General features: G+C 44.6%; 1 protein-coding gene across 1 annotated transcript; it reads left to right on the plus strand.

Annotated features, from left to right (window-relative positions):
• The first annotated feature begins 671 nt into the window (after positions 1-671).
• Positions 672-9,078, plus strand: LOC148144514 (putative G protein-coupled receptor 139). Its single transcript, XM_087975370.1, has 2 exons — positions 672-831; positions 8,090-9,078. Exons 1-2 carry the CDS (start codon positions 672-674, stop codon positions 9,076-9,078), a joined length of 1,149 nt encoding a protein of 382 aa, XP_087831496.1.
• Positions 9,079-19,735: the final 10,657 nt, after the last annotated feature.

A 19,735-nucleotide genomic window follows, 5' to 3' on the forward strand; every position in this document is an offset into this window, starting at 1 on the left:
ATTTTTCTTTCACCCCTCAGTCTTATATATACCTTCATAATGCTGTGCACAAAATAGTCCCAGCGTGTCCAATCTCTCCCAATAACCTGAACGCCCCCATTCCCAGAAGCATCCTGGCAAATCTGATCTGGACTTGCTGCACGTAGATAATGTCCTTCCTATGACAGCCAGGACAAAACTGTACACAATATTCCACAAGTGGCCTTGCCAAACTCAACATGACGTCCCATCTCCTGTGGACAATGGTCTGAGCAGTGCCATCTGTCAAATGTAGATATTGAATTCACTTTCCACCTCCAATTCATTATTGTAAATAGCTGGGGTCCGAGCACTGAACCTAACGGTCCCCTCTCTGCACTGACTGGCACTTTGAACATGACCAGTTTGTTCCGAAATCCCACACAGAGCCAAGACCTATTCCATATCATGGTGCTAGTAAAAACAATGTCTTATTGGAAGGGGTTTACTCAGACTGTGTTCTCAGTGACTATCATTAAATCTCCCAGTGGATCCTCACTGCAGGTGTCCCTGGGGATCTTACTGTTTCTATTAATGAGGGATTGCTCGCATTATGTTAGCACAACATTGCAAGCCGGAGAAACAGCTCCCGCACTGCCCGAGATCAGCAGCTCCAGAGGGAGAGGGAGAGAACAGATCAGAATCTTGGAGCAATGGAGGTGAATGGCACAAGAACGGAGAGGAGTCTATCCATGGCAATTTACTTGCTTTCCTCAGACTATAAGTGGATAACATTAACACAGCGGATTATGTCTGCACTTCATATTATTCAAGCCGGTTATTATCCACTCCTGGCTCTCGTTGGAGTCCCTGGTGAGTCTCTCTACCTGGAGATTTTATTTCAGCACGACATTGCGCTGTCTTTCTGTTGCTGTCAGTATAATTTTGAGAATATGCAAGACACTGCGCCAGTCACCACCTCTGCTCAATTGTCAAACATCACATCTCCCACACAGCCAATAACTGATGCTGTCCAGTCGGTTCACTACCTCTGGGATACCGCACTCTCTCAATTAATCTCTGACCCGAAATCTGTCCCAACCCGACTCTGTTGCTTCACCGTCCTGGAATAATAAAATAGTCTGTGTTCAGATGCAATAAGGCCAGGACAATATTCAGGCTTGGGATGACAAGGGGCAAGTAACATTCGTCACCAGAAAAGGACCAGTTGATGACCACCTCCAAGAAGAAAGTTTCTAACTGTCGCCCCCTTACGTTTAGTGCTGTTATCATCACCAAACACAACCCGACCCACCTATTATCAACATCTAACCATTGCTCTCTTGATATTCAATAGTGTTCCCATCACCGAATTCCCCCACAGCCCCCATCAACATCTTGGGGGGGTTACCATTGACCAGAAACTGAACTAGACCCAGCCCCAGATAAACACAGTGACTACAACAGCAGATCAGATGCTGGGAGTCCTGCAGCGTGTAACTCCCCTCCAGGCTCCCAACGCCTCTTCCAAACCAAGAGTTCACAAGTCAGACCTGTGATAGAATATTCCACACTTGTGTACAAGTCAGCAGCTCTAACAACACTCAAGAAGCTTGACTGTTTCTGCTTACGAATAAGGTTCCATCTGGGATAATTAATCCAAAGGTGTCCATAGAGACAGATATGTAATTTCAGTGTCGACTGATGTATGCAATTTTCTCGAGACGAGATAGTTTTGAAAGCCGATCTTAACTTATAATTTTTTTCAACATTTATTCTCTGTGTCTTAACGTGCACGAAAACGGTTTGTCAGCGATCTGGCAAGGACAGAGGTGCAACTAAAACAAAGAAACTGCAGCATGGGCGTATGTCAGCCATGTGTAACTATCAGTTGATCAGACATATCGACATGTTCAATCTTTCATTTCAATGCCCCCCTTTGTTCAACAATTCAAACTTTAGTTTGATGTGAGTCCCCTTTAATCATTTGATACTGCATTGTAGTAACCCTCAGTTCACGTTAAAAAAAAACAAGTGTTCTGTCCTGAATTCCTCACATACAATCTGACATAGACGAACCCAGAATAAACATGCTGCTTTCAGATAGCCCATCTGTAGTTCAATGAAGCAGAAAATTGAATATGTAACTTTTTTTCAGCACAGTCATACGGTAAGGCAGCGTGGAAACAGACTCTACAGTCTACCCCATCCAGGTAGACCCGGTTTCTAAAACTGAACTGAACTAGTCCCATTTGCCTGCGATTGACACACATCCCTGTCAACCATTCCTATTCCCGCAGCTGTCCAAACGTCTCCTCTGTTGTAAATGTATCTGCGTGTAGTCGAAGAGTGTGATGCTGGAAAAGCACAGCCGGTCAGGCAGCATCTGAGGAACAGGGGAATTGACGTTTCGGGCAAAAGCCCTTCATCAGGATCTTTCCACAACGCCACACTCTCGACTCTGATCTCCAGCATCTGCAGTTCCCCACTTTCCCCTGCATCTGCCTGTACCACCTCCTCTGACAGCTCGGTCCATGCACTAACGAACTTCCGTGTGGAAAAGGTGCCCCTCAGTTCCTTTGTAAATCATTCCCCTCTCATCTTAAACCGATGTCATGCATTGCTGGACTCCAGTACCTGAGTGACAAGACCTTGGCTTATTCACCGTATCTATGCCTCTCATGGCTTTGTAAATCTCTGTTAGGGCGCATGTCGCTGCCCAGAACAAAATCCCAAGACTCTCCACATATTTCAAACTATCCAGTTCAAGTCACATTCTCGTATTAGTTTTCTGGACACTTTCCAGTTAAATGACATCCTTGCCGCAGCAGGGCGAACAAAACTGAACTCAGTATTCCTTATGTAGCCGCATTAATGTCCTGTACAACCGTGACGTGAGACCCCAACTCCCAGACTCAACGCTATAACCGAAGAAAGCAAGCGGACCAGATGCCTTCTTCATCTTCTTGACTACCTGTGTACCTGCTCACCCCTCCCGCCACCCCCGGTCCCTATGATCGATAACAAACCCCAGTGCCCCACCATTAACTGTGTAAAAGTCCTGCACTGATTTCTCTTACCATAATGCAACACAGTGGACCAAAAGGGCATTGATATATTAAGTCTCAGTTTGATTGAAATAATGGGTCTTCATTTCATAGTTTGCCAGTAGATTTGTGCATTGGATTTGTCATGACTGGTCAGTGCTCCATGGAAAGGCAGACTATCAGTTTCAAGGCCTTGTGGGGCAAGGGTGCGATTGCTGTATCAGCTTAATTCCAGATTTGCATCGATGATAAGATAGGAGTTTTCATACGGGGGAGAACTTCTGATATTACTGTTTGAGTAGTTGGGCACTGGGAAAAAGTACTCGAACATTTGCTGAGCCACGACATGTTCTGGAATACGTTTAGCACGTGTGTGTGTGTGCATGAGTGTGTATGTGTATGAGTGCGAGTGTATGTGTGCTTCTGCGTGGGAAAGTGTGTGTCTGTGTGTATCAGTCTGTATATCATTCTGGTATGTGTGCGATTGTGTGTTTGCGTGTGTATGAGTCTGTGTGGATGCGTGCGTGTGCATGTGCCTGTGTGCTCCTGTGGGTGAGAGAGATGTGTCTGTGTGTGAGAGTGTGTATCTGTCTGTGTGTGCGCGTTTGTGTGTGTATGAGTCTGTGTGCATGAGTGTGTATGTTCACGAGTGCGTGTGTGTGTGTGCTTCTGTGTGAGAGAGAGAGTGCGTCTGCGTGTGTGTATTTGTCTGTGTGTGCGCGTTTGTGTGTGTGTATGAGTCTGTATGTGTACGAGAGCGTGTGTGTGTGTGTGTGTGTTTCTGTGTGTGAGAGTGTGTGTCTTTGTGTATGAGTGTGTGTATCTGTCTGTGTGTGCGTGTTTGTGCCTTTTATGTGTGTTGTTTAAGAGTGTCACGTGTGAGTTGGAGGTCAGAGGTGTTATCAGTGCAAATTGGTAGTGCAGAAGTAGAAGGCATGCAGGGTATAAAAGTTAGTCAATTCTTGACACACTTTGCGCTTTTCCATGAGATGAGCTGCCCCAAGACAATTGACTGCAGGATTCCCTCCTCATGTTCCTTGTTCCCCTTCATGAAAGTTGCATGAAGGGGAACAAGGAAAATGAGAGGGATGGGATTGGCACCTGACTTACAATTAGATTAGATTAGATTACAGTGTGGAAACAGGCCCTTCGGCCCAACAAGTCCACACCGACCCGCCGAAGCGAAACCCACCCATACCCCTACATTTACCCCTTACCTAACACTACGGACAATTTAGTATGGCCAATTCACCTGACCCTGCACATCTTTGGATTGTTGGAGGAAACCGGAGCACCCGGAGGAAACCCACGCAGACACGGGGAGAACGTGCAAACTCCACACAGTCAGTCGCCTGAGGAGGGAATTGAACCCGGGTCTCTGGCGCTGTGAGGCAGCAGTGCTAACCACTGTGCCACCGTGCCGCCCATGAATGTCTCATTTGAAAGAGTGAGGCAGAATGCTTTGAAAGTGTTGATCTGCAGGAAACTATGTTCGCTTCCCACCTCGACTTCCCACCTCGGCAAGCAGACCCATAAACACAACGTGAGGTTTAGTTTTGCAAAGCCATCGACCGGTAGATAGTTGTTTTTTATGTTGTATATTCGGTGCACTGATAGATAGACAATACTTAAAAGCACGGAGTGGTAACAGGGTACCTTCCTTCCATCATGATCTGTCTAGAATGCTCACTGTTGTATATCTATGATGTTCCGTGTAATCATGGAAAGACATTTGAGCAAAGAGATTGGAGAAAACTACTGAAGGCACAAAACGCCTGTATATCAACTTCCCAACTCAGCGAACATCCCCACCACCACGGCAACTAGTTCCCAAGCTAGAAGTCCTAACAGCAACCTTCAGTAAACCTGACGGTTAATAGAATTGCAGATTAGTCGTTACTTATTCAGTTCTGGAGCTGATTTTATTTATATAACCTTGAATTAAAATTTACAGCATGCTTCAGATCAATAATCTGTCTTTGGGCCTGAACGACATCAACACATTAACTATTTTAACAAGCAGTTCCAAGAGTTATATTTCACAATTTAAGGAACTGTCATATCAGTTTCCCAATTCTTTTTACTCCGTTGATTAAGTGGCCTGGATGTAAAATACCTGCATTAAATAGGAGTAAATGGCCACTCCCTTCCAAAATAAGACTTGGTCTTCAGAATTAAATGCCAGTTCACATATTTTGAAGACAGACCAATTGTAATGTAACTGGGGTTAATAATTATCAAAAATGTAAAAGTTGGAGCACTAAGCATTGAAGGTTTGAGCTATTGGGAGGGTCTGAATAGGCTGGGACTATTTTCTCTGGAGTTTTGGAGGCTCAGGGCTCACGTTTCACGGGTTTGTAAAATCATGATGGGCATAGGTAGGGTAAATATTCAAGGTCTTAATCGGAGAGTGGGGAGGGGGGTCAAAAACCAGAGGGCACAGGTCAAAGGCGAAAGATTTAAAATGGACCTGGAGTGTGTATGTTTGTTTCATGCAGAGGGTGTTGTGCGGATGGAATGAGCTATCAGAGGAGGCTGGTATAATTACAACATTGAAAAGGCATCTGGATGGGTACATCAATAGGAACGGTTTACAGGGATGGGAGCCAAGTGCAGGGAAATGGAACTCGATCAGATTGGGATGCCTGGTCAGTGCAGACGAGTTGGAACTGAAGCATCTCTTCCTGTGCAGTACGAATCTCTGACTCGATGATAGTCCTTAATTTAAAAGGTTGGTGGTAGCTGAGTACGTAGAATGTTTTAAGGGAGAAGTGGATGGGTTCTTCAAATTCCACTGCGGCGAAAAGTTACCAAGTTTAAGAGGTCGTCAGGAAATGTGGACATTCAGCCCCAGCCATGACCTTGAATGACAGAGCACACTGAGGGAGATAAATAACCTTCATTTACAATCTCTATGAGCCACAAATCTTAATCAATGTTTCCAGTGTTCACCTTTCCCCTCTCACACACTGACAACTATGCAATCCTCTAACTCCCATTTGATTTGATGTGATTATTGTCGCGTGCACCTCGATACAATGAGAAGCGTTGTTTTGTGTCCCATCCAAATTATACATGACATGCATACATCAAAATGCAGAGTATAGTGTAACAGCGACAGAGAAAGGGCAACACTAATAAGTATGGAATCGAGACAGAGCCATTCAGCCCACACCGACCCTCTCGAGAGTAACTCACCCAGACCCATTCCTCCTAGCCTATATTTACCCCAACTAATATATCTACACATTCCTCTGGTCTATGGGGGCAATTTAGGATAGCCAATCCACCCTAACCTGCATTTTTATGGACAGTGGAAGCAAAGCAAAGCACGTGAAGGAACCCCACACAGACAGGTGGAGAATGTGCAAACTCAAGACGGACAGTCGCCCAATGCTGGAATCATGGCGTGATGTGGCAGCAATGATAACCACTGAGCCACCGTGCCGCCCGTGCGAGGACCATCCAAACGTCTGATGACAGAAGCAAAGAACTGGCTCTTGAATCTGTTACTCCCTGTTTTCAAATTCTTCTGTTATCTGCCCTGTGGAAGAGGGTGGAAGAGAGTTGCACCGAGATGGGAGGGGTCTTTGATGATTTGGGATGCTTTCCCGAGGCAGCGGGAAGGATAGATGGAGTCAGTGAGTGGAAGGCTGTTTTTCATGATGGACTGGGCTGTGTACACAGTTCTCTGTAATTCCTGCTGTCTTGGGCCGGGCAGTTACCATCCCTCGCTGTGCTGCTTCCTATCGTACATTTTAACAAATAAAAGGTCCAAGTTATTTGAACAAGATGAAAATCATTAGCCTTCAGAGTAAGTACAAGCACTGGCCTGATTTCTTAACCGTACCGTCGATGTAGTTGGTGCAGGATAGATTGTTGGTGGTATTTATTCCGAGCAACAGGGAGCTCTTGACCTCGTCCACCTCAGCACCACTGATACAGACAAGGGTGTGTCCTCCACTCTACTTCCTGAAGTCCCTGCCCAGCTCCTTTACCTGGCACCTCAGGTAGTGATACTACACACAGTCCTAACTACTGAAGCATGGTGACCATATCTACCTGATGCTATTTGAGTGATATTCACCTCTCCGTCTTTTGCAGAATACATTTAGCATGCAGTCTGAGGAAACATAGGTAATCCATCAGATTGCACGTGGAACACCATGGGCCCTGATGATCTTCAGCAACTTCCCGACGGGTTTCTTATCAAGCGCCATCTCCAAATTCAAACTGATTGCATCCACTGGCTCTCCACTGTCTAACGTGGTCATTAGTTACTCAAAGTCTCCTAACGGACCTGTCATATATGACCTCCCCTTGATGAAGACGTGCTGATTCAGCCTTATTTAAGAGTGTGTTTCCAAGTACTCCACAGTTTTGTATCTCATAATCGACTCTAAAATCGTACCAATGCCTGAGGACAGAGTAACTAGTCTACAGTTTCCTCTCTTCTGCCTCACTCCTTTCTTAAACAGTGGTGTTATGCTAGCCCTTTCCCAGTCCTCTGTGACCCTCTCTGACTCCAGTGATTCCTGAAAGATGCCGCTACACTCTTCTCACCTCTCTCCTTCTGAACTCTCAGTGAATTCTATCGGGTCAAGACAATTTATTCACCTTCAGACATATCAGCTGCCCTAGCACCCAATGATGGTCACTGCACTCACGTCTGCCCTCGAACTCCCTTGAAGTTCTTTTGTGCCGCTGGTGTCTTGCTCCGTGAAAATCTTTTCTTCCTTCCCGTCTTCACCATAGCTATTGCATTTTTGTTGACGCTATATGCATCACTCCCATTCTCCCATTGTCCTCATTTTCAACAATTAGCCCATTGTCCCATGGCCCCACCTCACGTCCCATCAGCATTCCTGATTTATTGACAACTTACTTACAGCTGTTGTGGTTTGATCTCTCCCGACTTACAGCTGTTCTGTTTACTTGTTATTCATCATGCTGTAAATTAAGCGTTTCACTGGAAGCATTAGAACTGTACAAAAAAAATGGATAACACCTCGCTAAAACTGTTAAATGTACCCTGGACAGATGGGTAATTTCATTTTTGTTTGTTTGTTTCCCATTCCACACAGTTAACTTTCTGACGATTATGATTCTATCCTGCAACAAATGTGGTCTCTCCAAATGTATTACACATTACCTGTCAGCTATGGTAGTGGCGGATCAACTGGTGGTTATCCTCGACCTGATATTGAGACACATTCCGATTGTTTATCGTGACCAGTTTACTTTCCTTCGCAGAATCCCCGTGTGTAATATCCACGCTGTCCTGCTTTATGCAGCCACTGACTGTTCTGTCTGGTTCACCGTCACCTTCACCTTTGATCGATTTGTGGCCATTTGTTGCCAGAAGCTGAAAAGTAAATATTGCAATGAGAAAACGGCGGCTGTGGTTCTGGGGACAGTGTCTATGCTGAGCTCTTCAAAGAACTTTTTCTGGTACTTTATGTTCAGTGGCCAGTATTGGATGCAGAACTACCCTTGGTTCTGTTTCATCAGGGCGAACGTTACCAATTCTCCAGTTTGGGCAGCATTTGAGTTAGTCCACAACATTCTGAATCCCTGTATCCCGTTTGCGTTAATTTTGCTGCTCAATGTTTTCACTGTCAGGCACATTGCAATGGCCAGCAGAGCGCGCCGCAGACTGTGGGCTCGAAGCAGTGGGAAGAGATCGAGAGACGCAGAGATGGAGAGTCGAAAAAAATCGATCATTTTACTGTTTGCAATGTCGACCAATTTCATCCTGTTGTGGTCAATGTTAATGGTTTATTCCATGTGGAGACGGATGTGGCACTTGGGATATCGGTCTGTCTTGATAGATAGATATTTGCTTGACTTAGGCTTCATGCTGCAGCTCTTGAGCTGCTGCACAAACACTGGGATATATGCTGTTACCCAGACTAAGTTCAGAGAGCAGTTCCAGAATGTGCTAAAATATCCTTTTAACCAATTCTTCAGTTCATTCTTTAATCAGTCAATTCCAACACGCTCCCATTGTGAGAATGTGGGGCAGGCAAGAAGTGTGGTCAGAGAGGTGAAGTGGGGTCAGGGAGAGGAATAGAGATCATATCCCATATGCCTCCAAATCCTAAATGACAATTCAAGAGAGAGAAGTGTACAGAGAGAGAAACAAAGAGGTAGAGAGAGAGAGAGAGAGAGAGAGAGAGAGAACGACAGACAGACAGTGACGGCGAGACAGACAGAGATATGTGAAGAGAGAGAGAGAGAGATAGTGAGAGCGAGATGCAGGCACAGAGAGAGACAGAGATAGATATAGGGGAGAGACAGTCAGTGAGAGAGAGAGTGATAAACAGAGTGTAAGACAGAGAGAGAGATGGAGAGACAGACAAACAGAGCAGGGGAGGGAGAGAGCGGGAGAAAGACTGAGATGGAGCAAGAAACAAACAGAGAGAGAGGCCGTAACTGGGAGTTAATAATCGAGGGACAAAGCTACTGCATTTTAAAAAAAACGGGAAAATCAGACAGAGAAGGAGGAGACGGTTACTTAACAGTTTTATTGCGAGACTGTTAATTCATAAACTCAGCGAAGTTCTGGGCATCCGGCATCAAATCCTGCCACGGCTGATGGAGGAATTGGAATTCCATAAACAATCTGGAATGAAGGGTCTCGTGAAGACCATGAAACCATTGTCTGTTGTCTTTTTCATTAATCTCATTATGGAAGGAAATCTTCTATCCTCAACTGGTCTGGCCTAGACCTGTCTCCAGACATACAGCAATGAAGTTGACCCTTAACTGCCCTCTCAACAATAATGGATTGGTAATAAATGCTGGCCTAGCCAGTGACATTCTTATCCTTTCAAAGAATGAAAAAAGTCAGACAAACAAGCCTGGCGTGAGAGAAAAATAGAAAGATCATCATTTGGAATGAAAATATGAAGGTGACAGAGAACACAGGAGTGAAAGAGAGAATGAGGGAGACAAAGAGAGAATGAGGGAGACAAGGAGAAGGACAGTGAAAAATATGGAGAGAAGGAGAGCGAGACAGAGAGGGAGTGAGGCAGAAATACACGGAGAGGGAAATAGTAAGGCAGAACAACAAACAGAGAAAGAAAGGGAGCGTGAAAGAGAGACTGAAGGAGTATGTGGCAGATACAAAGTAAAGGAACTGGGTGGAGAATGGGACAGAGTGAGAGGTGGGTTGAGGAAAAGATCCGGAAATTAAGAACGAGGGACAGAAAAGATACAGTCTCAGAAGGAGAGTTACAGAAAGACAATATGCAGAGAGGAGCAAGGCAATGGGATTCTCTCTCTTCCTCTCTCTCTCACACACGCACACACTGTGCGTATGTGTGTGTGTGCGCGCATGTGTCTCTCTCTGTCTCTCTCTCTTTGTCTCGCTCTCTCTCTCTCTCTCTGACTCTCTCTCTCTCTCTGTTTCTTTCTATCTCTCTCTCTCTCCAAGGAAGGGCGAGAGAAAGACAAGGAAAGATAGCCAGAGAGAGAACGGAGGGCAAGAGCCAGCTTTTAAATGAATGAAAATCTTCCATGCATCGCCATAATCTCTGTGAACTGTGAATCTTGCTGTTCGTGACAATGTACAATATAAATTGAATTTCCTCGGTAAAAAGTGCGGCGGTTTCATGCTTGTTTTGCGAGTCTGTGTCTCTTTGTCGACCGCAATGCCACAGTGAATGTGTATGAGGGTCAATGAATGAGGGTATTAGTGCATTTGTTGTGTTTGTGTTAATTCCTGCGAGTGTCAGTGAGTGAGTAAGAATGGGTGTAATTGTCTGTGATTGTTTAACTGTGCCTATGAGTGTGAGTGTTATTGTTTTTGTGAGTATTTTGGAAGGCTGAGTGCAGCATGGGAGGAGAAAATCATTGTCAGAAATTTCAGAAACCTTAGCCTACAGAGGGATGCCAGTTCTCTAAAAGTGGCAAGAAAGGTGGGTAAGGTGATGAAGAAGGCGTATGGAATTCTTGTCTTCATCTACCAGCGCATTGAGCATATGTTTCTAAGTCAAGTTGCAGGCGACCAACATTTACTTCGGTCACGTTTGGAATATTGCATCACTTTCTGTTTGTCACCCTGTTGGAATTATGTCGGGGCTTTGGAGAGGGCACAGAGACGTCTGACCAGTATGTTGACGGGTGTGGAGGGTATTAACTACGAAGAGAGTTTGCATGAACTTGATTCGTTGTCACTTGGACGTCGGAGTCCGAGGGGAGACCTGATAGAAATTTACAAGATGGTGAGAGGCATGGGTACAATGGATCATTGGAGTATTTTTTTTCTCAAGGTAGAAATGTCAATTACACCGAGACATGTTTTTCAGGTAAAAGTGGATAAGTTTAAAGGTTTTGTAAAATTAACACAGAGGATGGTCAGTGCCTTGAATGGCAGCCAGAGGAGGTAATGGAGGCAGAAAGGATAGAAATCTGTCAGAGACACCTTGATGTCTGAATAGACAGGAAATGGAGCGATCTGGACCAGGTGGTGCAAAATAGCTTCATGTTTGGAAAATAGCGTCATGTGTTAGCATTGTCTTGGCGGGTCGCAGTGCCTGTTAGTGTTTTGGAATTTCTTTTTGCTGTTTAGTCAGTTGCCTGTGGGATTGTCGAGCTCTGTCTCTCACTTGGTGTCTATACAGTTGTCATGGAAGTAGTCTGGTTTGTTAGCTTCACCAAGTTGACCCTTCATTTTGAGGTATGCTTGGACTTCCGACTGAAACATTGACTCTCCTGCTCGTCCGACGCTGGATGACTTGCTGTTCTTTTCCAGCACCGCACTTTTGGACACCACTCTCTAAATGTTCTGGGAAAAAGCACCTGGGATCTGACCATTCGGAGAATTCATCACTGCTGATAAAGCAGGGTATATCGGTGGGACCAAGCACAGGGTTTGGTCGGTCTTGCAAAAGGGGGATTGGGGTGTGGTGCACGTAGGTGAGAATATGGGGGCTAAACAATATTTTGGGGAGCACTAATTAAGTTGGGCAGGAAATCTTGGAAGGGAGGAACTTGAGATGGCAATTCCTGGGGAGGGGGAAGAGATTTGGGGAACAATATTTTGAGCGGCAGACATTGATGGGATCAAAGAGAGGCAGAGACTTTGGCCTGGAGGGAAGTTTGAATGAATGAATGAATCTAAAAGTAACGAAACCACGGCCCTGTCCCTCTCTCTCTCTCTCCGGCCCGCACGTTTTCACCCCCAATGCCCCTCCCATGTTTTAATGGATAAAGTTCCACCCTCCATGCCACTGCACAAACAGATGGTTTTTGTTGTGGGAAACCATCAAAACCTGTGAATCTCTCAGACTGCAACTTTTTTTTAGTTCTTCAAGTAATGTCTTTGGAGACACACAAACTTTTTTTGTGATCTATTTTGCCCCTGATATATAAGCACAAGGAGATGAACTGCGCTGGCCTCACCCCCAGCACCTTTGAACTCTTTTCTCACTTAAGTCTGAAAGAGTACTTTACAAACCATTACAATTCTCCATGTCTCTGAAATTCCATTACAGTTCTCCATGTCTCCTTACAAAAAAGCGGCTCAATCCGAGGTGCCTGAATACAATTGAAATGGAAAGATGCTATTCAGTGTGCATAAAGTGAGGAATACTGCGCAAATACAGTATGTTGCAAAAGGAACAAACACATTTCTGAACATGAGTATGTTTCACTCGAGGTAACTCTTAGTACAACTGCAATCCCCTCCGCACGAATGGAATGCATGTGTGCTTGTGTGTGCGCATGTGTGCACCTGCGTGTGTGTGCACGTGTGTGTGTGGGTGTGTGTGTGTGTATATGTGTGATTGATACTGCTGCGAGGTAATCTCTCTCTTTCTGACTGAACCTCTGAGGGTTTTCACTCTTCACCATCCCCTATGCAGTCGAGTGGGGAAGCCAGCAGTATGTGGCACGGTGCCACTTTAAATACAAGAGGGATAGAAAGAGAAAGAGAGTGAGAGAGAGATATTGTGAGAGACCAGGAGCCTTTCCCTATGCCACCATCATTTCTATCTCATTCGCGAATACTGATGTGAAGTATTCATTCAGGGCCTCGTCCAATTCCTCCAGCTGCAAGTATAAATTCCCTCCTTTATCCTTGAGTATATCGCCAGTTACTCTCTTTTTATGAAAATACTTAGGCAATCCTTTGAGATCCTCACTTTTTAAGAACATTTCTTGGCCTCTTTTAGCGCACCTAGTTCCTCATTTAAATTTATACAGCACCCTTTACATTCCTGAAGGCTCTTGATTTATTTCAATTTCCAAAAGACGTACTTGTTTTTATTCCACTTTGACTAAACTTTCAGAATCTCGTGTCATCCGTGGTTATGAATTTTGCCAGTCTTACCTACCTTTCTCACAGCAATATATTGAAGCAGGTACAGTTACAACATTAAAAAGACACGAAAAGGAAAGATTTGAAGGATTATCGGACAAACGCCTAAACATGGGGCAGGTTAATGTCTGGTAATCTTTGACGCCAACGGCCAGTTGGAGAGTAGAGCCTGTTTTCATGCTGTCTAACTGTGTAGGGTTCATGAATTCTGATCAACTGACATTCACAAGAATCCCGCCTGTCCAAAATGGATGTAGCACAAATAAGCCGTCAAATTTAATTTCTCCAGTTACTGATATGCGGGTATCATTTGCATTCCCCTATTTTAAAACTTTTACTATAGGACTAGTATTATCCGCATTCATAACTCAACTTACGGAATTATGATCACTGTTCCCAAAATGCCTCACACTGAAACTTCCATCGCAAGCAGAGATAGGAATTGCAGGAAACACCCTGTAGATTCGGCAGCATTTTGTGGATATGGGCATAGTTCACGTTTCAGATTCAGTGACATTTCTTCAGAACTCAGTGTAGCTGGTAAGATGTTTGCATATTGTATATCCATCAGAAGGTAGGTGAAAGTGTAAACGATAGGTGGAGATGTAACACAGTGAGACATATAAACAGTTGGGCAGAAAAAGAAATGGCTAAATTTCAGCCTGGGAAAGCTTTAACCACACCACCGTGTTCTCTGGAAAGCACCTCTCTCACAGACTTGCTATAGTACCCCAGCGAAGCTCAGCGCAAGACTGATCTTTTTGTGGACTCAGATCCAGTAACCCATGCGGCCGTTCACCCTAAGTCCTACTGTTCAAAAATTTACCTTTGCCTTAAAAACATTGAATGACGTGGAACAATTGAGAGAGAGAAAAGCTGAGACCCATGCTATCATTTCATAAGTCTCTCTGCTCCTTTCCTGAACTCCTGTTTTTCTCTGACTAACTTCTTCCTCTCTCTGTTTCTGTCTCTTTGTCCATCGCTCTCCTTTTCTTTCATTCTTTCTAACTCTCTTTGTAATTCTGTCTCTTTCTCCCAAAGTCTCTCTGCCTCTCCATCGTTCTATATTTCTCTCTCACACACACTAGCTATCTATCTCTATCATTCTCTCTGTCTTTGTTTCTTGCTTTCTCTTTCTCTCTAACTCTCTCGTGCCTGTTTTCCTTCCAATCACACTATCAATTCTTTTTTCTCACTCTCGATCTCTATATTTTTCTCTCTGTTTGTCTTTTTCTCTCTCTGTTAATTCCTTTGTGTCTCGGTCTCTTTCTCTCCCACTCTTAACTCTGGCCTCTGTTTTTCATACCCTCTCATTGTGTCTCTCCCTCTTTTTGTCCCCTCTCTTGCTGTCTTTCTTCTCTTTCTCCATCTCTTTTCTTTGCTCTCTTTTCCCTCCTTCACTGTCGCTTGTGTTTTCTCGCTATCTTTCTTTTCCTATTTTCACATGAATAGGCCCTGGTTTTGCCTTGTAACGATAGATGTTCGAGAATCTCGGATCTGGGTTTCAATCGAGTTTCTCCAGTACATTTTCACCACGGACAGCCATTGTCCTGATTCAGCTGCCCAATGTTTTCACCGTCTGGTACATTTTTTTTTCACAAGCAGAGCCGGCAGGAGACTTTTTGGCCAGAGTTCAAGAGATCCAGAAATAGAGAGTCAATGGAAATCTATCATTTTGCTGTGTGTTATCACAACAAGTTTCGCCCGTTGTGGTCACCAGTAACGCTGTATTCGATTTGGAACCAAATGTTGCATTTAGGGTGTCTGTCTGTCTGGATAAACGTATTTGTCTAGGAATTAGGCTTCATGCTATAGCATCACACGAACACTGTGGGTGATGCCAATATCCAGACGAAAGTCAGAGAGCAGCTGAAGAGTGTGTTCAAATATCCGTTCACTCAAATTTTTCAATGTACTCAAAACCAGGTAACGCCAAGAGATGCCAGCAAATGTTCCAAATCATTTCCTATTCACTGTGTTGGGAGACTTCGATCCCTATAAGACTGTGACCGTCACTAAGGATCCGGAGCTGAGTTTAAGCTGTTTCTATGGTAACAGCATAAGGAACGAGATAACGATCGAAAGAGACGGGTGCAAAACCTGTCTTAAGAGTGACTGTTCTGAGCTTATTTCAGGGTTAACAGAAGGGAAACCCGTCTTGAGTGGTGTATAGTGTTAGGGTGGGCAGCATGCATTCCTCAGCAAACAGAGGTGGGACTGTAGGGTGCAGTCAGCGCCTGTTCATTTGATGAAATATTCTGCTTAATATTTTCACCTTTTCCCATACTCACTGCTCAACCCTCTCCCAATGTCCACGTCATCAGAGGGAACATCCATATTTTATTTTTAGCAAGAGCTTCTCATAGGAGAGGGTGATGGCCCAGTGACAATTCTCACTGAACTGTTAATCCAGACCAAGGTAACGTTCTTCGGAACTAGGTTCCAGTTAAGTTCATAAGACAAAGGATCGGAAATTAGATCATACGTTCCATCGAGTCTGCTCTGCCTTTCAGTCTTACCTGGCAAGTTTCTGAACCCCATTTTACCACCTTCGTTGTGGCACCTTTGGTACACTTTAAAATCAAGAACCTGTCTATCTCTGCGTTAAGTATACACAATATCGTGGCGTCCACTGCCTTCTATGGCAACAAATTCCAAATTCACCACTCTGCAGCTGAAGAACTTTCTCTTCCACTCCGTTCTGAAAGGCATTCCATTTCTTCTAAGGTCGTATGTTGGAATTTCAACTTATTTTTTAGAAAATTCTGGATATAAGAATCGAACGAAACCATTCTTGGTGGATGGAAATGCTCATCTGGTTCAATAATGGACTTCAGGGAGAGAAACTGCCATCTCTACTTGGGATGGGAGAGAAACTCCCATCCCACAGCAAAATCTCTTAATTCACGTCTCGGCAATTAGAGATGGCTAAGTAATAACAACACAAGGAAGTAATGCACTCATCCAGTGAATGAATAAAAAGAAATTTCGTCCGGCCACCCCCTTGCAAGAGCACAATGGGAAGGTTATGACTCATGATGACCTGCCCAAGGACATAGAACGTATATCAGCGCAGCACTGAAAAACGACATTCGGGCAACTAAGGTGTGCTTATATTATGACGCCAAATTAAACTAATTCATTCTCCTGCCCAACATTCATTTCCCTGCATTCCTTGCATATCCTTGTGTGGATCGAAAACAGCCTTAAACCTCTCGTTAGTACCTCCTTCCAGAACTGCACAGGTTCGTTTCAGGCACCTAACATTCTCCGTGCAAAGAAAATATCCGCCTCACATCTCCATTCAACATTCCCCTTCTCATCTTGAACTCATGCTACGTCTTATTAGAAATTTCAAATGTGGGAAAGAGATTCCACCCGTCAACCTTATATATGCAGTTCAGTAATTTAAAGACCTCAATCTCCGACGCTCCAGAGCAAGGAAACACAGATTGTCCAGCCTCTCCTAGTAACCCATGACCTCCAATGGAGGCAGCATAACCGTAAACCTCTCAGCAACCTCTTGAAAGACTGGACATCTTTCCTGTAATGTGGTGACGAGAATTGAATGCAACAGTCGAAGTGCGAACTAAGCAAAGCTGCAACTTGACTCCCTGGCACTTGTGCTCAATTCACCCACCAATAAACGGAAGCAGCACCTCACACTTGCCCGCGTTAAGCTCCAAGTGCTATTTCTCTGCCCACAAACCGCAACTCATCTAAATTCCACACAATTGTTTGACAACTTTCTTCAACCACTGCAGACCATGAGCTGTAGGGTGACACCTAATGCCCTAATGGGATTTTGGGAGTTCGATCTGATCACCTATGGTCCTGTTATTGCGGGATTCCCTGCATCCCGATTGTGTGGGCAAACTTTTTGACACTGTCTGCACTGACATCGCCGTGAATTCATCCCTGGGGAGAGAGAGAAAGGAAGTGGGCGGAGAAAGGGCGACTGAGAGACTGAGCAAGAGAGAGGGAACTACAGAAAGAGACATAGAAGGACGGCTGTGTGGGCGAGAATGTGGGAGTTAGAGAAAAGATGGAGGTGATGGAGAGGGTTTGAGAGCGAGATAAAGACAGACAGGGTCGGAGGCAGGGAAGAGAATATGTGTGTGAGAGAGAGATACAGGAATACAGGCATAGATAAAGAGAGAAGGGGAGGGAGGAAAGGAGAGCGAGCGTGTGAGAGAGAAGGAGGGAAGAGAGTGACAGACAGACAGAGACAGTGCATAGAAGAAACGGGAAGATGCTCGGAGGAGAGACATTTAGAGAGACAGTGATAATGTGGGAGAGAGAGAGAGTGAAACACAGAGAGGGAGAAGGATTGGAGAGGGGTAGATTGAGGGACAGAGAGTGTGAGACAGAGTGAGAAAAGGATAGATCGACAGAGAGAATGAGAAAGAAAAAGGGAGACATTGGAAGAGGGACAGAGGTAGAGAGAGGGTGAGAGCAGGAGAGAAAGGGAAGGAAGAAGGGAGACAGACCAAGGACGAGACAGTGAGAGATATAGAGAGAGGAGAGAGAGAGGAAGAGCGGATGGAGAGAGACGGGTGGGAGAATGAAGCAGCAACAGAGAACAAGGTAGAAAGAGAGGGAATAACGTATAGTTGCATTAAAGGCAAAGAAACACCACACGAGCACACCAACAAAAACACCATATCAAACACATTAATACCACATAGACACATAAAAGTTGTCCCCTGTATCCGTGGAACCATTTTCCGTGGTTTCAGTTACCCTGAACCGAACATACTATAGGGAAATTGGGGCCAGGAGATTATTGGGAAGGTACTTCTCCCATTAAAATAAATGAATTTGCTCCTATCCCTACCTGGAAATGGTGGTTTTGGGATTCAGTGGTAGGTCCTGGAACGTATCCCCTGCGGTTACGGAGAGGCTACTATATACTACACAGCCACAGACATGCTCAAACTCAGACATAGACACACACAAAAAAAAATCTGGTGAGGAATAGATTGACATTGTACTACGTTTTCCCTTAGAATGAAACATCCACATGTTCAGAAAAGTGCGTGTTCCCCATGCAATGTGGAAATGATTTATCTTTGAGCTGTATTCCTGACAATTTATATATTTAATGGTGCATCTTCATTGCAACTGCATCCAGGCAGTTCTGAGTGAACCGTTTTGTAAGAAGACATGATAAACCCTGTCGTGAATTCTACAATTTGTCGTAAGTGAGGGCCGCAGATGCTGGAAAGTCAAAGAGTGTGGTGCTGAAAAAGCACAACCGGTCAGTCAGCATTCGAGGAGGAGGAGAGTCGACATTTCGGGCATAAACCCTTCATCAGGAATGAGGCTCTGCAATTTGTTATGTTTTGTACTCCACACGTTGAATTGTTCAGTGAGGAAAGAATTCAAAAGTTAGGGGAGCAGACAAGCGCTGGGTTTGTTCCTATCCTCCCACTGATATCTCAGGGGCAACGTGGATCAGAACAAAACAACTGCTCCCTCTCCCCAAAGACATCGTTTGAAGAATGAAACCATTGTGCAACCTGACAGATTCACAGACTTTGATAATTCCCCCTTAAAAATATGCTTCCGCTTATGTAGTAGCGCGGGGATGCCACCAGAGGTCAGCATTGTACCATTTTGAACGAAAGAAGGAGAAACTGAACCTTTCATTGGTTTGGTAATTAATTCCATCATTCAAATGTCCCTCCAGTACAGAGTGTGTCATAGTGCAGTATGAAATAAACGCACAGACACAAAAGCACAGAGACACACAAAGCGAAGCACACACCAACATGACCATCGGCTTTAAACACAAGAAGGACAGACAGAGAGAAACGTGGATGGGTGTTAACCCCATTTCAGTGGATTCACCCCCAAATGCAACAGAGGCCTCATTGAATACAGACGGAGGCACAGACATGCCGTCTGTATCTCGTTTTCTTTCTTTCAGCCAGTCTCTTTTATGTCTTTTTTGTCTCTGGCTCACTTTGACACTCAATTTCCGCCCACAAAATGTTTCCCTCAATTTTTTGGCCCTCAGATATTGACACCTCAATTCACATACTTCCACAATTTCCCCACCTTCGCATTTGGACCCCTCCAAAACTTTGCAAGACCTCCCCCGTCAAATTAGCACCTCTGAAATTTTGTGCCCTCCCAGTTTTCCCCTTCACACCCACAAATTTGTGTTCTCTCAAATATTTAGTCCCCACCGATACACCAAAATCGCCCCAGTTTGCAAGACCTTGCCAATTTTACACCACAACTGTGCAGGATCCCACAGCTGCGCCCTGCTCTGTCGGTGGTAATGAATTTTCCCAGCTTTCAGAGTCTCGGTGTCCTTGCTTGTTTTGGATTGTCACAGCACACCTAAAACTGAGAGGCAGATCTGGCGAAGTTAGCAAAGAAGACTACTTTCAAAACG

The sequence above is a fragment of the Chiloscyllium plagiosum genome, unplaced genomic scaffold (genome assembly GCF_037043375.1).
Source record: "Chiloscyllium plagiosum isolate Xiang-an unplaced genomic scaffold, Cpla_swu_hap1 HiC_scaffold_27, whole genome shotgun sequence".
In the NCBI taxonomy this organism is placed as follows: domain Eukaryota; kingdom Metazoa; phylum Chordata; class Chondrichthyes; order Orectolobiformes; family Hemiscylliidae; genus Chiloscyllium; species Chiloscyllium plagiosum.

Coding starts and splice junctions, on each gene's coding strand:
- LOC148144514 (XM_087975370.1), top strand. CDS start 672: ATGGAGGTGAATGGCACAAGAACGGAGAGGAGTCTATCCATGGCAATT. Junction 832..8,089: donor GGCTCTCGTTGGAGTCCCTG/GTGAGTCTCTCT, acceptor CATTCCACACAG/TTAACTTTCTGACGATTATG.